Genomic DNA, 26,588 nt, shown 5'->3' with positions numbered 1-26,588 from the left:
CGCTGCTCTTTCCCTGTGTAAGATGGGTATGAGCAATTTCAACTTTGTTTTTTTTTTATTTGAATCAAAATAATACAATTAGTCTGCGTTTCCGCTCTTTACAGACTGTCTGGTTTGCGTAAAATCAACTCACACTCCGACCATATACGTGATTTCGCATATTTTTAAATGCTTTAGTCCAATTATTAACCCTTCAGAGAACAAATGTTAGTTTGGAAAATACACACAAGAAAACGGTCAAATTTAGTAAAACCATACGATTAAAATGTCCAATTTAACTTGATGGTAAAGATTTAGCTAGAATTCAGTCAGCCACATCAGCCTAAATTTTCCATTTAATCTGGCAAAGATCTCTGAAGTTAAACATTTGTCTTTTTTTTTTCTCTATTTAACTGTATTTCTTAGATAAGCTCAAACTCAAATTTCTCTGCCCAAAAGATGAGTTTGGATTTTGGTGTAAGGAAGTTTGTATGATACATAAAATAGTTGATACAATTTCATTCAAAATTCTGAATTCAAATAAATCTTACAACAGGACGCAAAAGATGACTCAAGACAAAGTAATGCATTTCAAGAAGCAGCTGTATTCGACTATAAAGGCATTTCTAATCCAGTGTCTCTAAGCTGTTTTCTTAACATTTCAGTGTAAAAAGCCTAGACTCTATTAGAAAAAGAAACAGTAAACCCAAAATAACATTTCATAAGAAAACAATCATTGAAAAAAAAAAAAAAAAAAAAAGGAAAACAAAATCCCCATTCACCAGTCACTTCAATTAAAATAGAAACACCATTTCATTTTTGCTAACATTTTCCCCTCAAAACAAATATATTTTTCCTCATATATATATATGTATATATATATATATATATCTATATATTTATCCTCAAGGCAGTTGGTCGTGGCCAAATTAATTGACCTCATCATGGCCATTTTTCATGTTAGAAAACATTGCTAGAATGGAAGAAAATGACTAGCGGAAGCACAGTGTAGGACCACTGCACTGGCCAACAAATATCTCATTTTGAGTGAGAGGGAATAGTCTGTCAAGGCAGTGTGGCACGCAGACACACTTCCTCTGGAACAAGTGCAATGCAAAGAGAATAAATTTCTCACACATCATAAAACTACAACGCACTCCTCTTTCACAGCAATCAGGTTGTCCATCAAATTCCCTCTGCTTGTCTCCTCTTCCTCTAACTTTTCTGTCTTGCAGCAGTGAAGGCTTGTGTTGTGCTGTTTTAGTTCTTAGCCATTGCTGGGAGCTCAAAGTCCATTTGATGGAGTGACACTGCAGTAGTCAGGGAGGTGGGAGCCCCTGATCCATCCTCCATTATTGTTGTTTACTCCACCTCCAACTACCATCAGAGGCAGTGAACTGCTACGGGATGTCTGAGCTGAACTATCTGTAGCAGTGTTTGAGGTTGAACAATAATTTGTCCACTGAGAACGAGAGAAAAAGGGATCCCAGCATGCCAGCATCTTGCTATTACAGTAAAAATGTGACTTAATACATTGTCCCTGAATACTGAAGACTGCTCTATCAGTAAATGGTGTGTCTGATAGCAAAAGGGAGAAGACAAGGTGCAGGATTTCTGCAGAAAAGAGGGTTATGATGAGTGTACATGACGACGAACTGGAAGAGCAACTGTGGTTGTAGCTATGTGCTCTGAATTGGTTCAGATGAGTAGAGCACATAGAGGACACGAGGGGACGGGATGAATGAACAGGGGAGAGATGGGATAGATGGGATCACCGCTGCAATATTAGTGAGTGATCATCAAAAGTGCCGGATGGCGACGTGACGAGGTTCCCTGGGTTACCATATACATGAAGTGAATATGCATGTTGTACACATAAGCAAGTATGCTCACATGTGTTTGTGTAAGAGAGAGAGAGAGAGAAAAGAGAAAATGTGTAGGTGAAAGAGAGAAATCCCTGGGCTACATTGGAGGGCACAGTGGAGGAAGAGTCCCAAAAGGCCTCAACCACCTCCATCTATCACATCCCTCCGTTACATCTGACACTCAACAGAACTATGTGTTTCTCTTTTGCAGCTCCTGAATGAAGGCTGTGAAAGAGGAGACACAAACATTTAGTACCTGAAGTACTGTATATTTAAGCGAAATTTAATTTTTTTTAAAATAATTTTGAGAGAGTACAAAGTAATCTCACCGCTAATAATTTCCTCCTTGACCTTTTGTAGTTCTTTCCGCACCTCCTCAAGGATCTCCTGCAGAAAAATTCATTGACAAACATACTGTTAGTCCTGGTGATACAGCAGTGTACACATAAATTATAGTAACCAGGTTTCTGTAAATCTGCATATACATGCAGCAGATGGGTAATCAGATATCTCCCCTACCCCGACCTTGTTTTGGAACCACGGCTTTCTTATTTTAGCTGTATTGACGTATCTGGCCCTGCACTGATCTTGACGTTTTGTTTTTTTTTCCCTGGTGTGGGCGTGCATATAATCGCACTCATACCGGTTGAGCTCTTTTGCACTGATGAGTAATTTACCTGTTTCATTTTCTCTAAATCTGAGTCATCCACTCCACCTGCATCATTACTGTTACTTGCAGGCTTCCCCCTGTAAGAAGACAACGAGACAGACAAATATAGACAATAATTTTATGTTCCTGTGTTCCAAAAAAAGCAGAGGAGGTCCATGGCACTGCATTGACAGGCCAACTGTCAATCAGACTCATCACCATAGTACCAGAGGGTTGAAGAACAGTTAACAGAAAGGTGCAGAAATGTACACACACCCAGAGATGCAATGAGGGTTGCCTAAGATCATTAACCTACCTTTAATAACATTCTTAAATTAATGCCACTGATATAAATTTCTTTAAAAACTTTTAACCATTACAGTTATGTAGACATCCCTCAACTATAGTACAGAGACAAGACAAGCTAAGCCAACAGAATATTTACCACAAGAGGACAGCACCGATTCCAGCACTCAGAAGTGACATGTAAAAATAAACCATCACACTGTCAGGCTGCTTATCTTATTAGTGAGTTTTCAGAGATAACACACTCAGCTGGTAGGCCTACAAGTCCCTTAGTTGCATGCCATTCTCTGATCAATTAGATAGTGCCATCAACTGTAAAATATGCTACCCCAATATATAGGTTGCAATGATGCTGCGCTAACCTGAAGAGAAAAGAAAAGCATGGGGAACTAAGGTCATGAGTGAACGGGACAGCATTTATACCTGGAACTTTGGGACATTGAGGAAGTGGAGTCCATGTTCTTGGTGATGGAGTTATTCCTGTTAGTGAGACACACACACTCTCTTCTTAGAATGGAAATGGAAGACAGTCACACACAATAGCACACTTGTGAACAGGCATACAGGTTCACACAGACACAGACACACACACACACACACACACACACACACACACACACACACACACACACACACACACACACAGATGGAGAACTACTCTCAAGATGAGTTAAACATGATACACCAAACGCCTGGGGGTTACAGATTTACTGTCGATGGCAGCACAGAAATAAGTGAATCCTGGATTACCTGGTCATAGTGGATTTTTCCCAAGGTCTTCTCAGGGTGTCTGGGAGGGAAGATATATAAAAACAAGAGTCATTAACCATCAGAACAAATGTAGGTGGCATGCTACAGATAAAAATGTTCAGTTCTCACCGCTTTGACCTTGAGGCTCTGAATCATCCTGTAAAGAAAAGAGTGAGACCTTCTGTTAAAAGTGATTCATCCACAAACTGTGTCAATTTTTTTAAACTATCCATCACCAACAGTGTTTGGTCACGTATAAAAACAGGTTATTTGTTTGGCGGTTTTTAAAAATAATGTGACAAAAAGCAGACTCTTACATTATCTTGTGTCTTCACAGGTGGCTTCTCTCCGGTGTCTGCAGCTTTCCTCCTGATGTAAAAAAGGATCACTTTAAGATTTACCGTCATGTACATTTAAATAGAATAGGAATTTTGAAGGGTTAGTTGTACACAGTATATAAGAAATTTTAAATCCGATTATTAGTCAAAGAAGAAATAGGACATACATGATGATCAAAACTACTCAATATGATATGAAACCTGAAATAGAGTAATCTTAATTGTCTATTTTCAGAATGTGTGCATTGGATATTTTATGTGGCTTCACACTTATGTTGTTTACCCACCTTCGTGCCAAGATGGCACTCATCTCACCCATCAGATCGCCTCCCCCTCCTCCTCCAATAGAGGAGTTGCTGCTGCGGCTGGGGTCACCTCTGCCTGCTGGAGTTGCAGAGGCTGCTTCCTCCTGCTGAGGGCAGCAAATAGTAAAAAGATGCAGAAAAGCCAGGCAGACATTGTGCAGCAAGATGAATTCATAAAACACTGACGGAGGCAGGTATCATAGCTCTGCAAGTAGGAACAACTCTAAGATTGGATCAATACAGCATCAGAATACCATTTGCATAATTAGAAAATAGATAAATAAATAATTATAATAATGATAATAATGGATTCAATGATTGTCCAATTTGTTAATCTTGACTTCAAAAGCAGCTACAAAGTGAGAGGATTTTCAAAGGTCTATAGAACTGCTGTGTTTCATACTCACCTTAGATATCTTACGGAGTTTAGCTCCTGCTAGGGCGGCTGCCAATCCCCCACCACTTATACCTCCCCCGCCACCGATGCCACCGCCTCCTGCAGCGGGCAGGGGCGGGGCCGGCGGAGGCCCTGAGGGAGGTGGTCCTGGAGGAGGAGGGATACCAGCGGCCGGAGGGGGGCAAGCGGCCGGAGGGGGGCCAGGGGGTGGAGGGGGGGCCGGTGGAGGAGCAAGGCCTCCAGGGGCCAACGGTGGAGCTGGAGGAATAGGGACTTTAATAAAAAAAAAAAAAAAAAAAAAAGAGGGACTATCAGAAACCAATCACAAACCATTTAGAGATGAGAATCTACATGCACACCAGTGACAGTGTGATGTATATGCACTATCGTGTAACTCAGAAAAAAATCAGGGTTCCACAAGGAAGTCAACAGTCATGGGCAAAAGGTGGTGAAATATTTGATTCACGATCCAAAACATTTTTGAATAAAATTTAAATCAAAGCAAAACAAAACAGCACTAATCAAAGCTTGTTTTTGGTTGTCGCATATATATTTTGTCTATTTACATTGCAGCACCATGTATCACTAGGCTTTCATCGTACAAACTGACATGCCTCAAAATTGGTATCATACAGTCTGACACAGATTGTGACCAAGATTTTCTTAGACCCCTCTCGTACAGTGTGTGGGGGCCTTAAGAAAAAAGACAAAGAAAAAGGACTCAGTGAAATATGAAGAACTACCAAGACTGGACTGTATTGTAGTTAAGTGCAGTAATGTTAACCAGCCCAGGTGTTTCCTGACCTGCAGCCACTTGTCTCTCTCTCTCCAGTCTCTCTCTTTCCTGCCGCTCCCGCTCCTGTCTTTCTCTCTCCTGTCGGTCGCGTTCCTGCTGTTCCAACCTCTGCTGCTCCAACCTACGTACAAGCAAACATCTGTCAGCGGCAAATATGTATAAACATGCTTGAAATAAATCAGTGTTTGGCCGGATAGGATGGATATAAATTAAGCTGAAAGTTATATTTGATTTGGGTGTTGTGATTAGACAGGTTAACAATGACCAAAGGGGCACAGTGGGCAATGCCAGCATTTAACCATCCCCAATTTAATGTGTAAATGTCCTGCAGATTAATGGATTATTTATGCAGTCATTGTTTTTTAACAATTCTGTCTAATTACGTACAGTATTTGGCTCTTGTATGGAGAGCTAAAAATCCGGATTTGTATTCAATATACCGGACTTTGATAAAAGGATGGGAGATGGATTTCACGTCTTCTGATTAGCCTACCTCTGAAAAGTCAGCAGCTGGACAGGGTGGCCTAATTCAAGCTGCCTCAGTTCAGTACTGTTCCCTCCCTTCCCTCCCCTCTCCCCAAACACATCTGCCACTCACAACAGCCATATACAGAACAGCACACATACAATTTACACATACACTCACTCAAAAAAGCACTGATCCACACCTATGAAGGCAATCATACACACAAAAGGAAATGGGGAGGTTCATTTTTTTCAAAAAAATTTAAAAAAAAAACAAAACAATTTTAAACTAATGAGTACTGTGAACTAGCATTCATGCTAATATCATCCACCGAGACCAGCATCTATCCCAGATTTTAAAGGTTTTAATGGCTCCCTAAGCCACAGCATGTCCGCAGCCACTGGGACAGTGTCTCTTGACAGACACTCCCTCTGACCAATCACAAAACCTCCCCAACTGTGCAACATATCACCTTTTAGTCTAAATGAGGTTAAAAAGGTTAATGCCTAGTTCATGCAGGCATGCACGATGTCGCCACAATGGGTTTTGCTGGATGAACAGATAGATGGATGGAGAGAAGGTGAGGTTGATGTGAGGGTTTTCGGCCTCGCTGCCTTTTTAACCTTTAACCTGCAGGGGCTGACTGAGGGTTTAGCAGTGTCAGGCTAATGCCACCAAATCCTCTACATATGGGTGTGTGCAAGACTGTGCCAACAGGACTACTGTAAAGTCAAGACAGCTTGACTTGCTATTGATTGTTATGCAACTAAACCCAGAGGATAGTCGGCTTCTTTTAGGAACATAAATTTCACATGGCCCCAACAGCCAAGTTGTCAAAATGGCAAAACAACTTGCTTCCAAAGAAAATCTACTTTTTAAACAAATACGGACACTGCTCATCTCTGGTTCAGAGGACATCCCAAGGGATTCACAAATAGAGTGTGGCCAGAGATTTATTAGAATTAGCGAAAATAAAGGTGGGTAGCATTTAGAGGAGGTCTGAAGGTACCTCCGCTGTTGTTCAAGCTCTTCTGGAGACGGACCATTTGACACCGGGCGGGGGAGGGTTGCATAGCCTGCCAAAACACAACACAGAAAATATCCTTGATACAAATAATAAAAAAAAAAGATTAAAGAACATGGGATTAGACTTTGCTGTGAATGGGTTTAACTGCTCTTGAACAATCACTCGCAATGTTTGTGCTTTTATTGCTGCACATGCTTTTTCTATCCATGCATTCGACTGTACAAAGTCTGAGGACTGTTTAAGCAGTCATGATGTGACAGAGGGACAAAAAAGCAAGGTGTAAACGAATCAAGAACTGGACCCTTAAGGCGTTTCATGATCATTTTTTCTTAAGACTTTTTTTTGGCTACCGTTTTTACCTTCAAAATGGTTTGTTATTTTGTTCATGCTTCAAGAGCACATCAAAGGATACGATTTTATTTAAATAATACACCAGCTGGTGTAAACAAACAGAATCATAGACTCAGAAAATTACAATAAAATAGATAAACTATGAAAAAATAAGAAAAGGCACTTTACAAAGACTTTTACAGCCAGTTATAATCACATTTTTATACAATGAAAAGGGGTTTTAATTCTGCAGAAAACATTGGAATAAGTTTCCAATAGCTGCGACATGGATTAAGGCAGAATATCAACAGGTTTTATGAAGGACAGTCAACAGGAGAGGACTTCAGTAATGGCATGGGGAATGAGTAGGTGTTTATATTACCATAGAAAACTATTGTTACTTTATACTATGTGATCTGAGTGAGAAAATTAAAATTCAATTAAACACTGCATGGAAAATGGAAAAAGGGTACCAATCTTGTACCGATTTAGAAAACTAGATAATCTATGATGTAGCTAAGTGTGTTGATGTGACGGAGTATGTAACCCAATTACCTGCGTCTGCCATGGAGGTGAGTACCTCCAGAGCGTGAGCCATGCCGTTGGCAAATAGAGCAGCGTCCTCCTTGCTGCCAAAGTTGAGCCCCCACACCTGACGGGCATCCCGCCACTGGTGAAAATTGGGTGTGGCCTGGTTATACTTAAGACCTCTCACGATTGGACAGTTTATAACCACCTGGGGAAGAAGAAGGACAGATGATCAATACAGGATTGCTTTTGGCAGAGCTGGTGAGCAAAATTAACACTTCTGTGGCTTTTTGTCCATATTTAAACAAGTGATGGCAGTTCTAATGATCCGATTTTAAAATAGAAACCGGAATCCAAAACTGCTGGTCAGAAGTTAAATGAAAGGGTAGCTTCTATGAGGTGGATCCTTCACTAAAAAGCTGGAAACACTTTGTAAAATAAAAAACCCCACAAATCCACATCCCTGCTTGTGCATAAAATTTTAGTGTCCACTTTATTTTTGTCACATTATCCAGGTTTATATTCCTCCCAGCAGGTGGCGTGAAGCCTATGAACCGGGAAGAAAAAAAATGTTCTGGATTTGAGCGTTGCCTGAATGTGCTGACGCACCATTTCACTATTTGTTTAACAGCCTCTGGATTCCACAGAGCAGACAGGAGGAGAGGAGACCCTGTCAGGGTGAATATCACAGTGGGCAACATGTACTGAAAAGAGAGGGTAGCAAATTCAGCAGCCACTGCAGACAGTGATATTCCTAAACTTTCCACAATCCTGCCAAAAGGCAAGGAAAAATAAAAGGATAAAAGGAGGAGCTTTTTTTTAATCTTTTTTAAGTGAAAGAAAGCAATATGTCCAAAGAGCCTGAACGCCCGCAGAAAAACCTTAATGCCAGGGTTCCACTTGTGTTTTCAGTGCAGTTTAATCATCCACTTACACCAGGATGCATAAAAGAAATTGGAGAGACTAGCGTAACATTTGCGAAAAAGTTACTTCATATGCAGACAATCAGAACAGGGGGAAAAGGGGAGAACATGGAAGTACAGAGAAAATATAGCCACCATATATTCTCTCTCATCAGCTCCCTGCTGCTGTCATTCACCAACATCCTAAACCAAGTTGCGTGTCTCCATCAGATACAAATATAGAGTCCTTATTGGGTATCGGGCTTCTCCCTAAATTGTAACAGGAAATTGTTCAACAGGCTAACTATCTCACAGGAAACATCATCCACTTTCAGACTGTCTCTGGGGAACACTTTAGAGTCTTGAATGTTTAAAGAAGGAGAGAGACACTGAGGCAGCAGGGAGAGCGGGGGTGTAGTCAAGAATAAACCCACCCAAACTCAATTTACCCAGCTTTTTCATTTAGAACCTGCCCACCTTTATCTGATGATAACTGGTGAGTCATAATCTGGTGATAACATCATAGGGCCAACATCAAAATGAATGCTACATGTTCAACAAAAACTCATCTTTAGGTCTGAGTGCCTTAATCTGTATCCACTGCCGGTCCACATAAGGGGTTAAGCGAAAATTATAAAAACAAGCACAACACACAGCACGGGCGTGCATTCTTAAGACCACGGCTAATTCAAGGCACACTAAATTAAATTCTGTGTGGTGTGGCTGGGTAATATAACTAAAAATATTATCTTGCTATTTTCAAGCTTATGACAATATAGGATATACAGCTTGATATCAATGTATTTTTTCTGAAAATAGCTTTACAAATTTTTTCAAGGACCAGTACCAAAATAGAATTTAAACACAAGCTTACGTTCAAATTACAGTCATTTTTTTTTCCGTTGAGGCAAATGAGTCCAAGGCAAAACTGTATGAAACCTGGTTTTGGCTAAATGGCTGCAAAGTAAAGTTAAAAATGGCCGACACTTGAAATCATCACAGCGGGTTGTACACAATCATAACATGTACTCGGTTTTGTCTTGCGGCTTCCTCTAAAACATCTGTAGAGTTATTCTTTACACGTTCTCTCATCCACAAAGCACAAAAACACTGGCAGTAAAAACCAGCACTGACAAAAACAAACAAGCGCACGGTCAAGGTGAGAAATTTCAGGAAGGGAGGGACAATAAATCCAGCTCACCTTACCCTCTCTCTCACTCTCCTACCTTCACAATTCATGATCGAATGAAATGAAATAAGCCTGCAGAGATGATGCGTTCCTGCCCCTGCTGAAACTCTGAACTCTGGTGTAAATGTGCAACAGGCCACCAGTTTATTGTTATAGCAGTGTCAGGCAATTAAAGATATTGCTGGGACACTGTCCAGGCCGTCATTTATGCATCAAAGTAAATAATTGACCAAATGCATGCACATAAAAAGCTATAAAATCATAGAGCAATGGACAATAATGCCTTCTATGGTACTGCTGATAAAACGACTAGTACATATAGTATATATTCTCTACATAGTAACTAAGCCCTAGCGTGTGTTATCAGATAGATAGTGATAATGTGAATGAATGGGGACATACAAAGGGACTGTCTCACACTTACTTGCTTACTCATGCACCCTTAGGAGAGCACAGACGCCCACAGGCCATATGACAGAGACAAATGAATGAGGTACACACAACCAAATACTCTCACCCCAGAGGCAAAGTCAGTCAGACACACCCCCCCCAAACACACAAAGTTTGTCAGACACACAGCATGCCCAAACCTGGCATATTTACCTGCTGGTCTGTCTGCATCTTGCGTCCCACTATCCTGAAGGCATTGTTGGTTGGGTTGTGATAAATCTGGACTCTGCTGAAGGTCTGAGGTCCAGCGCCTGCCGGCAACCACTTCTTATTGCCATCATCATAAATCATCACAGTGGCCCGAGCCTGGCAAATACTCGACTCACTGGAAGAGAAAGGGAAAGACAGAAAGAGACTAAATTAATATGCAGGACAGTGGGGGTGAGTCTTGAGAGTAAGAGGATCTTGCTCAGGATGCAATTAGTGAAAGTGAAATTTGATTTGGTATCCTTTCAAAAGGGTACTGGCAACCAAGCTTCACATTTTTTGCCAAAAACAGTATGAACAAATCTCATTATATCTATAGAGGCTTTAAGAGTTGCATCATTTCCTGTGCTTGTCCAAGCCTGCACAACCCAACACATCTCCTCCTTGTAGCCATGAAGAGGAGAAAGCTTTTGTGTAAAGCGTGCATTTCGGAGCAGAGACTACTGGCAACTGCATTTGAAAGTACAGCCACAAAAATTACACCGCAAAGGTTTGTGGGAGTAACTGCACACTCAGCTAACAAATGTATAATTAGGCAATCTTTGTGGCCGTTACCACAGACATTTGGTGTATTTTTTCTGACGACAGCCCTGAGAATCAGTAGAGATTATTAGATCTTCATGGATATACAGTATCTAAGAGATGCTGACAAAGATTCATTTCTTATCCATTTTGCCATATAAGTGTGACAAATAATGTCAAGTGATGTTCTTCAACTTCATTTTTGCGGAATCCAACAATTTGACACTTATGTACACATATAAATTCAACTATTTTGCAATCAATTTATGCTCCATTTAATGAAAAATGACATATCATATTACAGTCTAAATGTAATGCGAGACCTGCCTTTTAAAATGTTTAATATGGAAAAAAGGTCACAACTTAATATTATTATTTTACCAGTTTGAAATGCTATCGAATTATGGCATGTAGTGTGAACTGCAGCTGGAACGGAAGAAGCAAACACAAGGGGAGTTGAGGAGGAACTGGAGACATCACATGGACAAATAGATCAAAAATGCTCCATTATAAACAAACCATTTTAGAGATCAGAGGCAGTCCTTCCAGACTAGCCTGGCCTCATCTCGTCTAACCCACATTTCCACAATGCAGGATGCTAACATACAGTATTATAACAGATCAAAGAATATATGCTGAGTGTTGCTGATGGAGTTCTCAGTCATAGCGAAATACACCAAACTTTCTGGATATATCATCGTAGTAACTAAAAAACAAACAAAAACAAAAAAAACAACAAAAAACATGTTTTGACACATATACAAGAGGTTGGAAGTTAAAGACCAAGAGAAAGAAAGCAATCAAGTGTTGATTTGAGAGGAGAAAAAGATTAGTTTGATCCCAAACAAGATGGACGGCCAGACAACAATGGAGGCTGACAAAGACAGGAAGTTGTGCCAAACTCCGCCAAAGAGGCGAAGCTCTGGAATCTTCCACCTGCTCTACATCAACCTCCATCTCCACATACTTTGTAAGAAAAAACAGCCACATGTGCTTAGAGATCAGTGACAAAATATTTATTTATAGCTCCATGCAGGCAGAATACACACGAGGTACAACACATTCAGGAATGCCTGCACACATGCAAATTTGTTTAGCAGAGCTAGAGCCTGCAGTGTGTGCATGTTTGCATTTCAGACACTGAGATCTTAAGATAAAAAAAATCTTCCTTGTAGAAAAGAATACACACACACACACACACACACACACACACACACACACACACACACACACACACACACACACACACACACACACACACACACACACACACACACACACACACACACACAGCTTTATACCACAACAAAAGGTGCCCACACAAATACCTAACACATAAAATGTTTGCAAGATTCTGGTATATACAAATTTCAACAAGAGCAAAGTAACCTGGTGGCATTTAACTCAATATCAGTCATATCATTCATCTATCTATCTTTCTATCCATCCAACTTGCTTCTGCTATATATTGCATAGCCTGGGTTGCCAGGAAATGCTTTAAAATTAGAGGTTGTAAAAAATGTTAACATTTGTTTATGATTTATTACTGCACTGATCGGCCTTAAAATATGAAAAGATCGTTTTCACATCCACGTGTGCAGGCGGTCCAACCTACTACAAAAGAAAAAAATACAGGAAAGAAAAAAAAAAAAAAAAAAAAAAAAAAAACAAGTGCCTAATAAAAACCCTGCTGTGAGTACAGAGGGTAGAAGAGGACACAGACACAGAGAAACAAAGGTGGCTGACTGTCAATTCCTATTTTTTAGCCATTCCTCCCCCTCCTCTCCTTATTTGCCCCCCCCCCTCGCCGTGCTCTCCCTATAGTCCCCTAATCCATCTCTTCCACCTCTCCCTCCATCTGTCCTGCCCATGATACAATCTGCTACTTCCTGTGACACAGCACCAAAGCCACAACCTACTTCCTGCTGCCAGCACTGCCTAATAAGGACTGCTTCAGCCTGAACAAATCGATGTGCGCACTCTCACACTCTCTCGCTCTCACACACACACACAAAGGTCGCGTATTTTCTTTCAAGTTGATAACATTTTAATTGAGTGCATGTTAACTGGAAGTTATATTTTCACTTCAATACTGACAGGAAGGCTAAATGAAAGAAAGGAGAGAATAATAAGGAAAAAGGTATGATTTGGTGAATGACTAAGTGTTTAGGATTTAGGACTTTTAGCATGAACTGTAACCTGTGTATGTAACAGATAGGAGTGGTTTACAATTTCGTAACACATCAGATTGACTGACACCAAACCCAAAGCTAAGAAAGAAATGTGTTATCTAAACTTCTAAACACCTTCTTGTGATTGCGTCATTGGGCACACGTCTTATTATAATTGTGCCCACAGTGAATGTCATCTCTCTCCTCCATGCTTTATGGCAACCTGTAGCTAAGGAGATTATCACAGGTGTCTTGCACTTTACTTATATATATTTCTTATATATACTTTTTTAAATAATACGTTCAAGTAAGTTGTGTATCTGAACTTTCAGGAGAAATACTTTCAGGCAGAAAACCCATCGTCACCCATCAGAGTCCTGCAATGAGACGGGATCTAATCTTAGACAATGTTTGGACAGGTTAAAAGTGCCTAAACTAAAAATGTTTCTGTACGTTATGCATTTTGGTCGATATGTTGTTACAGGATGTTTGTGACTCACAAATATCAATATCTGTACAGATCTCAAAAATCCTATATTGTTTGAGCTATAATACTAATATAGCAACAGGATCAATTTTAAAAAAAAAGTTCAATTGATCAATACAAAAAATAATATAAATCTTCAAAACAAACAAAGCAAAACAATAAACACATGTACCCCAACATCAATTTATCATGCCTGTATATCCATAGCTGAAATATATCTGCTCCATTTGATCAGATACTTTTGTACATTATTGACCATCCTGTATGACACTTTTTCCTCAAGAGAATTTGTCGTCCACTCATTATTGCTATCGTTGTCCAGTCTTTAAGTCCTGTAGAAAATCTGCCAAATCTTCAAAATTATGATTTTTAATTCTCAGTTTGACGGGATCTCTCAAAGTCTCTGTGGACGTACATATCCCTATGGATTGTTAGGGCAGTATCTTGAATATTTGGCTTTAGTATTTGAGCTGAGATGAAAGGGAACAAAGGCTACACATAAGTAACATTTTGGTAACAGCATATTAAGAAAGGATTTTTACAAGGGAGAAAAGGCATACTGAAAAATGTCAAAGCATTCATGGTGGCCTTTAATCCTTCGGCAGGTCTGTCCATTAGTCACTTCAAACCGGTGAAAACCCCCCTTGAGTGGATGCCTTCTTCATCAAATACAGTACTACGGCATTCTCTGATCTCATCTGCATCGAGCATGCTGTTGATGTGTGGGGCAGATAGGGCTTGTGGGAACTGGGAGGGGACAAAGACCCAGGACTGGGAAATGGATGCATATTTAATGTTAGAGAAAGCAAGGGCTCCTGAGTGAGACTGAAAGTGAGCAGATGCATTATTGATGGAACTACGAACACTGAAACTCTAAAAGCGTGTGGCACACACGCATAAAGACTTGCACACACCTGCACACCTGTCAACCTGCCAACACGTGTGTCCATGTGTTGACCCGAGCCCTCGAGGTATAAAAGGCTGCAGAAGACTCATGGCTGGGTTTCACTGCACTGTGTTTTAGTACTGGAATAAACGACAGCAGGCGTGGTCATAAACCATCTATTCCTGTCCTCCTTCAGACGAAGACCACCAGTCCACTAGTGAGGCCATGGACACCGGCTGTGGAGCTAAGCTAAACTAAGTGACCGGTTGACTTAAGAGGTTTTCTCTTAAGCACAAATAGGTCACTGGCTGATGCTCTGGGAGGGATTTGATTCACCAACCTTTAAAATACCTCAGGCAAAGGACTACAACACTTCAGCATGTGTAAGTGACCACCAGGATGATTTGCAAACTGCACGTATACTTTGAAACACGCTTGAAAACTGAATCCGGTCTGTCCTCACTTGACATTATTACAGCCAGAGTGAGTTCTTCATCCCTCTGTGGTTCTTTGGTCAGTGAGGGGTTAACAGGAAACCGCAATGCACGGCTGGGGCACATGTTCTCTTGGAAATGTCTGTATAAGGTTGTGCTCTCAGAGCTTTTCCCCAAATGTGCTGGCAAGTACAGTCAGGCCCTGTGGCTCTCTCTCTTCACTCCTCTTCCTCCTCCTCCTCCTCTTACCTGACCCTCCCACCACACTCATCTGCCACTCTTCTCTGCTTCCTTTGCCTTTATGTCCGAATCAAACAATTTAACCAAGTATAAGATCTGTAGGGAGATGCCTCTTGGTGGCATCCATGCATAGATCTCTCTCTCACATAATACTGCAGTATATATGGTTGCGGGGATAAGCAGGCCTTACTTACAGCTTAAGAATAACTGAGCACAGATAAATTCCACATTTTCCACAATGTGGAAAACAGATTTCCACAATTCCACTGTGCATCATGAGATAGTTTTACTAAACACAATGACACACATGAAATACAGACATCAGTCCTGGGGCTGAGACAAGACTGACTGAAGTTACACTAAGTAGAGTAATATCATTTGTCTCTGGCTCATTGTCCCTCCGTATTCGTCAGGCTTCTTTCTCCTCCCGGAGTTCCTAATACCACTTTATGAAAAGACTTTTTTTTGCCCTCACAACTACAGACGACAATTATTTTTTAATGATGTTCAGGCTTTTTGATTTTTTCTGGCCTTCTGGAATAAATGTCCTTCTGTGTGGTAAACAAGCAGCAAATAGAACTGAAACCCGCAGGAGTAACTCATGCAAAACATCTGGCAAGCTACTGCAATACAAAACAATAATAGCCATGCAGATTTACATGACATCAGTACGAGAATGTTTCTTCACAGCTTTGAGAATTGATTCACACGGGACTCCCACCCAAAAACGAAACATAAGATGTGGAACAGGTGTCCCATTCTGATTAGTAAACCTTAGATGGCCGTGCTGCACCCTAAATGAGTAAAGAGTGATTCACTACTTATTTTCTTCCTTCCCTGCTGCAAGAACGTGGCATTAGAACCAGACAGGGAATGACAATAAGTCATTTAATAAACCCTGTGTGTAACTAAACCACTTCCCCTGTCTCCTTTACAGCCTGATGAAAATAGAGACCACATTTCACAGATAATAGTGACACATGATAAATATTGATATTAGGGAAAAAAAGGCATCAATTTAAATACCCCTACATCATGTGGATAATAAAAATGTTTTATACATGTTTTTCCAATAGTAATTTACAGGTGAATTCCTCTCTCTTTTTGAATGTTATAGTCAACTGAAATTATTTACTGCAGAGTAAAAAAAGTGATTTTTTTTTTCCAGCCTATCAGCACGTTTTTTCATCTCTCTCTTGATCTAAGAAAATGAACACAAGGGCTCATAAGATTACTGTGACATTAAGGTGGATACATTCATTGTGAGAACTCATTCATAAGTCAGAAGTGAAACTCTCTCTTTCCACCACAGCACCTGAGTGGTTGACTTGAGAGAGCTGGGGAAGTCATGTTTCAGAGAGACACACAACTGCAGACAGGAGTGAGAAAAGGAAGTGTTACTGCAGTTGAAAAGAGGCAACATGGGAAAACTCAGCATGTGCCAATATGTGAATGCACCTCTGTATACAATGCCCTGAAACCCCAGCTGCACAGTTAATCAAGTGTGGAATCAGAACTTTTTCTCTTTAGTCATTTCTTAATTGCAAGAGACTGAATTATCCTTTGTAATAAGGGTTTTATGGAAGCTTCTTACTTCTGCAGCTTTGCAGAATAAAGAAGGAAAAGGACATTTTAAAAAGCTTGTTAGTATACTGCTTCCTCATTACTAACACTGAACTGAGGTCATGATGGTGGTAAAGTACTTGACCTCTGATGCTGACTCGGACATGGGGAGCCCACACAATAGCCTGTTGACGCTGGGCCTGGTCATCTGACAGTACACTGTCCTCAAACCACCCTTGGGCCATGTATATGGCTGTTAGTGACGTTTGGCTGGGCCCACAACACTGAAATCAACCTCTCTGAACCACATACATCTAATGAAAACAGTTTGTTACACACGTCAATATTCAATGACTGGCGCTGACTGCATTAGTTGGTGCCAGATAAGCTTTCAATTTGCAAAGTACAGTTCCTGTTTTTAGAGACAGCTGCTTCTTTACTTCAAATATGAGGTGGATGGAGAACACAAAAAGGTACAGCAATCTAAACACAAATGCCAATTATTTCTGAGGATTCCACCGGATGTTGTTGCATATGAGAAAAACAAACGTTTTCTCCTTGCTGAAATATCCAAATACTTAGCAATAGCCTTTCAGGGGACGGAGACAAATACGTTTTCTATGTAATACAATTAATTTTTTTTTTTTTTTACTTCAAAAGCAAATTGGAAAGCAAGTTGTTTCTCTCTAGTCATCCTGCCACTTAAAATAAAATAAAAAAAACGTTCAATAAAAACTGAAAAACCTTTAGACTAAGGAGAGGGCTGGAAAAGTAGATCTCGGCTAGCCATCCTTTGCCCTATTCTTCTGCTAACTTCACTCCCTCCCTCTTTGTCCTTTTCCTCATGCCTGTTTCTTCTCACACAGGTCCTAGCACGTTGCTAAAAACACACACTTGCTGTAGGCTACTACTTTCTGCCTCCATGAGTCAGCCGCACAGAAAAAAAAGGCACCCAGGCTATCACAGCTATTCTTAAACTCTTCTTCTCAATATGTTTGTCTGAATCGAGTCAAACGTCTCCAGCTGAAACTCCTCTGCAAAGAAAACCCCTCAGCATTCTTTGAACACTGACTCATCCTTTGCCTGGCATCGTTTACTGACCATTGTGGAAAAGTTGAATAGACGAACTTTCATTTTGTTGACCACTTCAAGAGTTGAAATGAATTCCTTCCTGCTTCTGAGGCAGTGTAGGGCGGGCGGGTGTGTGTGTGTGTGTGTGTGTGTGTGCGTGTATACAGGGGGGTGAAAGACTGGCACACTCAATGCCCATATTTGGAACCATCTCACCTCTGTCCTCCTCACTGAGCTCAACTCCTTTTACAGGTTGGAGCACATCCTCCTCCACTCGAGCCAAGGAGGCAGGCGTACTTCCCAGATGAACAACAAGCCACTGAGAAAAACTATGCTGCCCTGACTTGTACTCTTTTCCTTTGCACTGAAGAAAGGATGTCTTCACTCAACTCTGAGCCCAAAGTTGAGTAAAGAAAAAGTTGAGCAAAGGAATACCTTTCTTATATTTCCCAACTTCGCACTGACATTGAGGCATGAGTGCGCAGACCTCACATTAGTCTGCTTTGCAGATAGTGGCTACTTAGATAATCCTCCCTTTGGCCCTGCCAATTTTTGGCCAGCTTGCACTCCATCCACTCTGCTCTGTGTTACCTCTTTTTAAAAACCACCCACCCTTTCTTCTCACATGTGAAAGCTTTGCGCTAATGACAAACAAGACCTGTTACTTGATAACTGAACAACCCTGGGATAATTATTTGCAAAAGCCAAGCAAAAAACAATGAATAAGATGGACATACATGACTGTGCAAAAGTTTTAGGCATTTCAGATATTTAGTAGTTGATTAATCAATTAGCCAATCAACAGAAAATTAATCAGCAACTGTTTTGATCATCAAAATAATCATCTTTATAATTGTGTTTTTATAATAATCGTTTCTCAAGAAACCAAACACTTACTGGTTCAAACTGCTGCTTTTCCTTGTCATATATAACAGTAGACTGAATATTTTGGGTTTTGGACTGCTGGTCGCATAAAATAAGCAATTTCTAAACATATCCTTAAGGCAATTTACACTATTTTCTGATATTTTATAAACAGATCAACCAACCAATTTAATTGAGCAACTAATCAGCAGCTTGATCAATTATAAAAATAATCTTAAATTGCAGCCTTAATGTTTAGACCCTTATCCATCGCGGAATACCATCAGGGAGGCATCTGATCAGTCCCAATTTCATTCTACAGCATGAGACAATGACCCCAAACACAGAGCCATAACAAAAGTAATAAAGAACTATCTTCAGAGACAAGAAGAACAAGGAGTCCTGCAACAGATGGTATGACCCCCACAGAGCCCTGATCTCAACATCAGCCAGTCAATCTGGGATTATATGAAGAGACATTGAGACAGCCTAAATCCACAGAAAAACAGAGGCAAGTTCCCTAAGATGACTGGAACAACCTACCATTATTTTTTGACATTATTTTTCAGAGCATTTTCACATTACTTATATTACTGAAAAACGAATGCGCAGTACTGTATATAAATTGTCCAGTCCATGTTTGTTCCGTTACTCACTGAAACTGTGCATAAACAGCACAAAAAACATTCTGGCCCATAATCACCCATGACTGAACAGTGAGCACAAATATCTTTAACAAAATGATAGTCCTCTTCAGACTACTCAATTGATCTCCAAATCGGGTTCCCAAACTTAACTTATGCCACACTGAAAGGCCAGACTGCTGCTCAGACTCCAAACGGTCAGAAAGGGAAATACTGTGAGCTTTGTGGAGCATCCCGGGCAGCAAAAACTGTTTTTGTAAACAAGATTATGTGCATCACTATTCATGCAAAAAAAAAAAAATATCACCCATGCAGAAAATGGCTCAGTCTTCAACAGAACAGGTTCTCCTTTCCAAGCCTGTCTTTCTCGGTTTAGTGATAAACCTTTAGTCCATATTGGGTAAAACTCTCCTGAGGGAATAATATACTTCCTTAATACCCACAGTTTAAGTGGTGTCTAATGATAATGTAAGGAAACTGCTGCCTACCAGACCAGTAAAGCAGTTACTGGGTTTCCTCCAGTACTGTTTTATCTCATACAGCTTTCTTTATATCAGCAACCCCTATCATCCCAAAGAAGTCAAGTTAAGATCTGAGGACCTGAACACTAGAAATATTTAAGATGGCTGACAGCATAAAGCAGCTTTTATGCTTCCTGGCATCCATTACCCTCCATTAAGCAATGGACCCCATAATGAACCCAATGTATCTTTGTGCCTGTTAGTATTGCTGACCATACAATATATCACTATAGCATTTTCTCCCCACAACAAGCTTTGGTTTCACTGCAATGTTAAACCCAGACTCTCCATCAGACGGAATGACGTCAGTCTTGTCTGGCTACTGCTGAAAAGACCACAGGGATGGCAGATGTGCTTTTAACTTCATTTCGTCCACTGTAGAGCTCTGCTCAATTTCACACTGATGATGGCTTGATCTTTGCCAGAAGAGAAGTCAAACAAGCTCAAAATACAGAAACTTAAATGGAAATATAATTTTCAGCATTTATATATGTCTGGTGTTGTGCCCAGTGAGACTATTTCCACTGGTTGGGGTCCAACTGGAGATTTGTGGACGGGATGAAGAATTGGCGACATCATCTTCCTTGATTTTTTTCTAGCTACCTTGCTACATCCATGAAAAATGGCAACAATCATGTTGAGATCAGCATAGCTGTACAGGTTATTCCACAAAAAATATATAACAAATGTTAAATCTAAAATGTTAAGGTAACTGCTACCACAGCTTCGATGAGGACATAAATTGACGTTGGCGGGAGAGATATTGTTTGGTCCACAAAATGTCAGAAAGAAGCGAAAAAAAATGCCAGTTATAACTTCTCTCAGCCCAAGTTGATGTATTATTATAGCTCTTTTTATTCAAACAAATGTACAACATATAAAAATATTCAATTTACTATCAATATATGGCAAACAGAGCATCTAATCCTCACATTAGAGAAGCTGGAACCAGGGAACTGGTTTGGTATTTTTTAATTGAAAAGTGACTAAAACGATTCTTCAACTATAAAAATAGTTGCTGATTAAATTTTCTGTCAATCGACTAAATCGATTAATCAGAGCTGCAGCTCTAGATTGGAAAAAAAAAAAAAAACCTCCAATCATCCCAAGAAATCGGCAACATAAAGCAGTGTGTCAGTCAGTGAAATGAATGAAAAAAAAAAATGGTATCAGTAATCTGTATCAGATCAATATATAATATATTCTTAAAAAAATTATAATTATTGAATTTGTATTTTTAGTTTGAAAAGGGTGAAAAAAAATTAAAATTTCCTATGCTTCAGGCCATGCTACCGTTTATCTAGACAATCCCCAAAGAAATATTTACTTCCTGTTTTCCATCTTTTCCAGCAACGGCCATTAGGACGTGCATTACTTATTAACAGGGTTGTGTGAAATGACAAGGTATACCCTGAGATCATTTAGACCAAGGTAAGTATCCGTTTAATATCTCTGGTTGCATTAGACCAATCAATGAGGACTACTTATTCTAACTGCTTATAGCAATAATGGAAATGTATATACATTTGATGGAGAACCAAGATTTGTCAGGTATTCCAATTACTGAATTAACCATAAGCAGACAACCCCATCTGGTTATTTTATCTACGTAAGGGTTCTCATTTGAGTCTCTGGAAAATGTATATCTCAATAGCTAAGAATGCTGTTCATTTTTGAACAATTTATCAATTATTTATTTTAATGAAACCATTAGTCGTTTAGTTTATAAAAGAACTAAAAACCAAAAATGCCCACCATATTTCCTGGTGCCCATGGCGATGTCTTCAAATTGCTTGTTTTGTCCAACCAACAATCCAAACAGAAAGATATTTAATTTACAAAGATATAAAAAAGAAAAGAAACAAATCCTAATTTGAACAGCTTGAACAAGAGAATTGTTGACGTATTTGCCTGAGAAAGGACTGGTTTATTTGTTCTATAATGTCAATATATGTATACATTTTGATGAAATTGCATGATATACCATGATCTAAGACTGTATCCACATTACTCATTACTCACAATTTACACAATTTTTCGCACGTAACTTCCTGTGTCAAAAGATTCAACAGGAGTTTCAAAACACCAAGCTCACTGAACAGCTACTTAGTATGGGTGAGACATGTCCAACATGCTAGTTAGGGTAAAGGTTACGTTTAAAATAGGTGATCGCTGACGAAACAATACCATACGGAGAAAACATAACAGCCCAGAGGCACAAGTAAAAAAGGAAACCATCGGCTACCACCAAAGAAACTGGATTTGTCACCAAATAGACGATAGAAAGTTTTGTATGTTGAGCAACTCCTGTAGCAAAGCGTCTAATCCAAGAGGCAGGCTGGCATAATGGCCTATTTATGAGTATGAGAGGTGGGAGGACCAAGAGGGGTATAATTGTTCAGGGGAGGGGGTAGCAGTGATTGGGTGTTGTGGGAAACAAACTCACAAGGCAGGACCATTTTAATAATGATGCGCGTGGAGTGATGAAGCACATGGGGCTTTGTGATCATTTAGACACACTGTCAGACCTACTTTACGGCGATGCACTGAGTCTCTTGAATTGCATATCAACAAGCAACTCTTTATGACGTATGAAATAAAGCCATTACTCTTAATCCATTATAGGTAAGAGTTTCCACAGAGTTCCCTCAAATTGTTATTGCTCCTGGGGCACGGGGGCAAGTGTGGATATTAGGATTAATTTGGTTCAAAAACAAATTAAAAAAGGCTGATTATGTTCACAGTAAAAAGAGTAATATTTTCAGGCATAGAGAATGTCTCCCATGTATTCAGGTACAGTTTGCAAAACACAATCAAGGTGAATCACAAATTTGTCAGTCTGCTAAATAGAACGCAGTTTTACAGAGCTCTAACCAAAAAACATCAGCATTAATGTACAAAATCGAAAGTATCTTATAGTACCCAAGTATTTCTCTGCTTAACACTCGGAATATTAAAATAGATTTTAGGGAGTAACAGTGACTGCCCACAAGCTGAAATTCTACTTAGCTTCTGCCACTGATAGCAGACTTCAAAAGAAAACAAAAAACATTGTGCAAGGGATTAGAGGAACAAGTGAAGACTTGAAAAATTAGTATCCCAAGACACTAAACACACAGTGTTATGAACATTACACAACATAGAGTGAAATGGCAGTGATCGCAACACCAATAAGTTTTATCTTGTTATCCTTACATGGACATACACAACAATATTGCTAAATTCTTTAAACAGCAGCTACTGGCCTGTTGGGACATGAGGTCAAAAAGCAGAACATCAGAGGAAGACGATATGACAGCAAAACTGCAAAGATCACTGTTAGAGCTGCATTCCTCTCCAGTTACTGCCAAGGCAGAGAAAAGCTGGAGCCGAGACACAAAGGAGACTGAGGGGGAAGCCATTTCCCTGCTTTTAAGGCTGATCAATAATAAGTTCATGCAAGAGTGTATGGAGAACAGCAAAGGAGCCAAGTTTGGCGTCGCTTCAAGGCATGCAGAGCTTCTAAACTGAGCACAGGGAACTCGTTAGATAGCAAACAGCGTGTTAAGCAGATGCATTACACCTGTCTGTGTGTATTTGCTCACATCATATGCTTTAATTCTTGAGCCTGAGGCAGCCATACTGCTGGCGTCAGACCGGACAGGTCTTATAATCACAGACACCCAGTCAGTGAGTCACAGTGGGAGACGGGAGTCACCTCTCTGACAACAGCAGTTAATCATAACGCAGATGGATGAACATCGTGTGCCTCATAACCCGAGGATATGAACCAACGGATGAGCACTAAAAGTGGTCAGTGGATATAAGGCTGTACGAATGGGATAGCAGGAGGTTTCTATCGACTGAAAATATAAAGGCAGCTTAAAATTGGTATGCATTACTGAACTGCTTTCTCAACTAGGTCAAACTGTTGAACTTTTGACCAACTGACTGCACTTCTGTGTCAACATTTACATTCCACAGGGAGAAATGACAATGAACATCAGTGGAGCTGCATTCCAGTCTTCACCTATTATACAAGGATACATGAACCACATGTCGTTTAGGCCACAATGGAGGGCAAGCAGGAGCAATATCCATTTCAAGTAAGAAGTGCAATCATCAAGCCAGATGCTAGCTAACAATTGCTAGGATAAACTACTTTGAGGGGCAGGATGAAATCTGAATATAGACCCATGGCTCTACACTTTGATGTTTACATAGTTTTTGCTGGAGTCTGATTACTGCAGTGGTCTATGGATGGGGAAGTGTTTCTGAATGCAGCAGAGCAATGTGACAATAAAGCAGTTTGCTTATCTTACTGTATGATGTGTAAGCATTTTATTGTCCACAAAATTGGCAGGAACGTGTACACATGTGTACGTGCGTGTCTGAGAATAACTCTTACACCACAGCTATACTTAGAGGTATATCAGTGAGAAAAACAGATGCCACTCCTTCTACTTTGCTAGCTAAAATCCATATCAAAATGCCTATGTATTGTGTAAAGTATGTTAACACAGTAGTCTTTGCCGATTATTGCATTAACTCAATTAATGGCTTCATTAGCAAGGTATCTTTAATGCACGACTGTGACTGTGGCAGGATATCAGGCGGTCAAATGCCTCTCGTTCTTGCTTTAATCAAAGTTACTATGCAGAAATATGTGAAAAACAAATACAAACCTCGGACCAACCCGTGTGACTGAGCTGAGATATATTGTTACAGAAAGGGCAGCGCAATAAGCTTGAGATAAAGAACTAGTCACACAGGTTATCAGCCCTGCACCACCATACTCTGCTGCACCTCATGGTCCATAATTAAACTCACATTTGTCAAGCTTTGAAATGACAAAGTTGGTCTTTGACACAAGTGGAGTGCCACTCTGTTTAAATGTGAAGGAGTGAGGAAAATGGAAAAAAAAAAAAAAAAGAAAGTCAGCCCAGAGAAGCCAGAGCCAGAAGCGGTGGCCTCACGGCATGTAATTGCCAACTGTGCAGGCTGTGACAGGATGTGGAATTCGTGGACATAAGCTTTCCGTAGAATGATTTTGTTCCACGGTGCAAACCTCTGCACTCCCAGAGGGAGAAGAATAGTAGAAGAGGGGACAGGTTTAATGTGTGTCTGTGGAATGCATGGCATGGTACAAACAGCACATGCATTTGGGGCAGCAGGGTGGCCAAGTGGTTGCTGTGCAGCAGAAAACAGCCCCCTGCATAGGGAAGAATCCACCCTGCTGAAGTACCTTTGAGCAAGACACCCAATTCCCCTTTCACGCGTCCCACAAGTTACCCTCACCGCTGGCCTCGGGGCCAAACACAGTTAGTAACATATCGTCGTTATTTTTGCATAACGGTGGTTTAATCTGGGTACATGCGCATTAACACTGAGCTGCTGCAGCCAAAAGGAGCAAAACAAAAGAATCAACATGGAGTGTTTGAAACAGATACAAAAGTGTGTTGTGGTCATCTGACCTGCTGAACTACGTCGACTTGTGAATATTTTCTTAACGGCGGCCACGCTTGAACGGACAGGACTGGGCTCTCATGACGACCACGCAGTCACGAATACTTTCCGATACACAGACCATCAAGTCAGTCGCTTGCAGAGGTCGCGGAAACCTGCTACAAAGTCTCGTGTGTGTGTGTGTGTTTGTACGTGCGCGCGCGCGCCCCCCTGTAGTTGAAACAACACCGCAACGGCCAGACGCTCGGAGTTATTTCTGGGCGACAAATGCGATTTAATGTGTCGGAAGCAAGTGAGGTGGCAAATAAACTACGAGGCAGGCATTGACCAGTCCGCCTTTGAGAAACTAGTAGCCGACAACACCAAAAAAATGCAGCCGGGAAGCACAATGAAGGTGACGAGATTTGAGCCGTTTTACCCACCTCATTGTTCGGCCAGAGTGGAGCTCCTCTCCTCGTAGTCAAGTTTGGCTCACTTCAGAGCTGAAGACCGGCTCTAAAAGTCAGACTAGTGAAATAAAAAATAAAAAAAACCGAGAAAAACCGGCGACAAAAAAGCGCATCTACACCCGCAAACGGGGTAGCCACCAGCGGGATAAAGAAGTACACCTCGACGATTTCCTGGTTGTGTGAAGCGGGAGAGGAGGAGGGGGCAGAGAGTAGATACAGTAGTGGAGCGGACTTGTCAACTCAAATCACTTTCCCGCATTGGTTGCTACGAGCGAAAAAAAGGTGAGGCCGAGGAGAAGCGGGGCTGAAACAAAACCGCAACTTCTCTTCTCACACTTTGAGTCGGGTTGCCGCTCTGTTTCTGGAGATTAAACCCGTTCGTCTGCGCTAGACTTCCCTCCGTTGGCCGATCGGTCGCTCTGTCGGTAGGTCTTTGCAAATTCATTGGAGCCTGGCCCAACCCGCCAGCTTCCAAGTAGGCTACAATCCCACGTTGCGTTCGCGTGCGCCTCGTACAAAAAAGCCCCAAGTCAAGCGTGTGAGGCATCTTCTCACTTTCAGCGACTCTAGTCTTTGGTGATTTACTTTGGAAGGACTGACATCAAGAACACGAGAAGCAGTGACAGTGGGCAGCAGTAGCAGTACTTGCACTTTACTTGAGTATTTCCATTTTCTACCACTTAATACTTCTACTCAACTACACAGGGAAATAATGTAGTCTATTTTTTACTCCGCTACATTTAAATGTCAGCTGTAGTTACTCATTCCTTATAAATATAGCTTATAAAATATGCTGCGTTGTCATCA

The 26,588-nt window shown here is 40.6% G+C and overlaps 1 protein-coding gene across 4 annotated transcripts; it reads right to left on the bottom strand.

Moving 5' to 3' along the window:
* Nucleotides 1-189: 189 nt before the first annotated feature.
* On the bottom strand, nt 190-26,273 carry vaspb (vasodilator stimulated phosphoprotein b). 4 transcript variants are annotated; one of them, XM_040131276.1, is made up of 14 exons: nt 25,341-25,466; nt 10,431-10,602; nt 7,764-7,944; nt 6,861-6,927; nt 5,394-5,506; nt 4,600-4,862; nt 4,175-4,299; nt 3,867-3,918; nt 3,679-3,706; nt 3,550-3,589; nt 3,223-3,279; nt 2,522-2,591; nt 2,174-2,231; nt 194-2,069 (listed from the first exon to the last, which is right to left on the bottom strand). In XM_040131276.1, the coding sequence occupies exons 2-14, from the start codon at nt 10,566-10,568 to the stop codon at nt 2,035-2,037; spliced, it is 1,227 nt and encodes a 408-aa protein (XP_039987210.1). In that variant the 5' UTR covers nt 10,569-10,602; nt 25,341-25,466; the 3' UTR covers nt 194-2,034. The 4 variants fall into 4 exon arrangements, with proteins under 4 accessions (XP_039987211.1, XP_039987210.1, XP_039987209.1 ...); XM_040131275.1 differs by lacking the exon at nt 25,341-25,466 and adding an exon at nt 25,755-26,271 and having other exon boundaries at nt 195-2,069; nt 4,175-4,296; XM_040131274.1 differs by lacking the exon at nt 25,341-25,466 and adding an exon at nt 25,755-26,270 and having other exon boundaries at nt 197-2,069.
* Between the last annotated feature and the right edge of the window lie 315 nt (nt 26,274-26,588).

Source organism: Xiphias gladius, chromosome 7, assembly GCF_016859285.1.
Source record: "Xiphias gladius isolate SHS-SW01 ecotype Sanya breed wild chromosome 7, ASM1685928v1, whole genome shotgun sequence".
Classification (NCBI taxonomy): Eukaryota; Metazoa; Chordata; class Actinopteri; order Istiophoriformes; family Xiphiidae; genus Xiphias; species Xiphias gladius.
Note: the sequence above shows the minus strand (reverse complement) of the source record. Positions and strands in the feature narration are given on the sequence as shown.

What these genes read in the sequence shown, in the direction of transcription:
- vaspb (XM_040131274.1), bottom strand. An exon ending in AGATGCAGACAGACCAGCAG is followed by an intron (nt 7,945 to 10,430) that starts GTAAATATGCCA and finishes CTTCTTCCCCAG; the next exon opens with GTGGTTATAAACTGTCCAAT. An exon ending in AGAGCCTCAAGGTCAAAGCG is followed by an intron (nt 3,590 to 3,678) that starts GTGAGAACTGAA and finishes CTTCCCTCCCAG; the next exon opens with ACACCCTGAGAAGACCTTGG.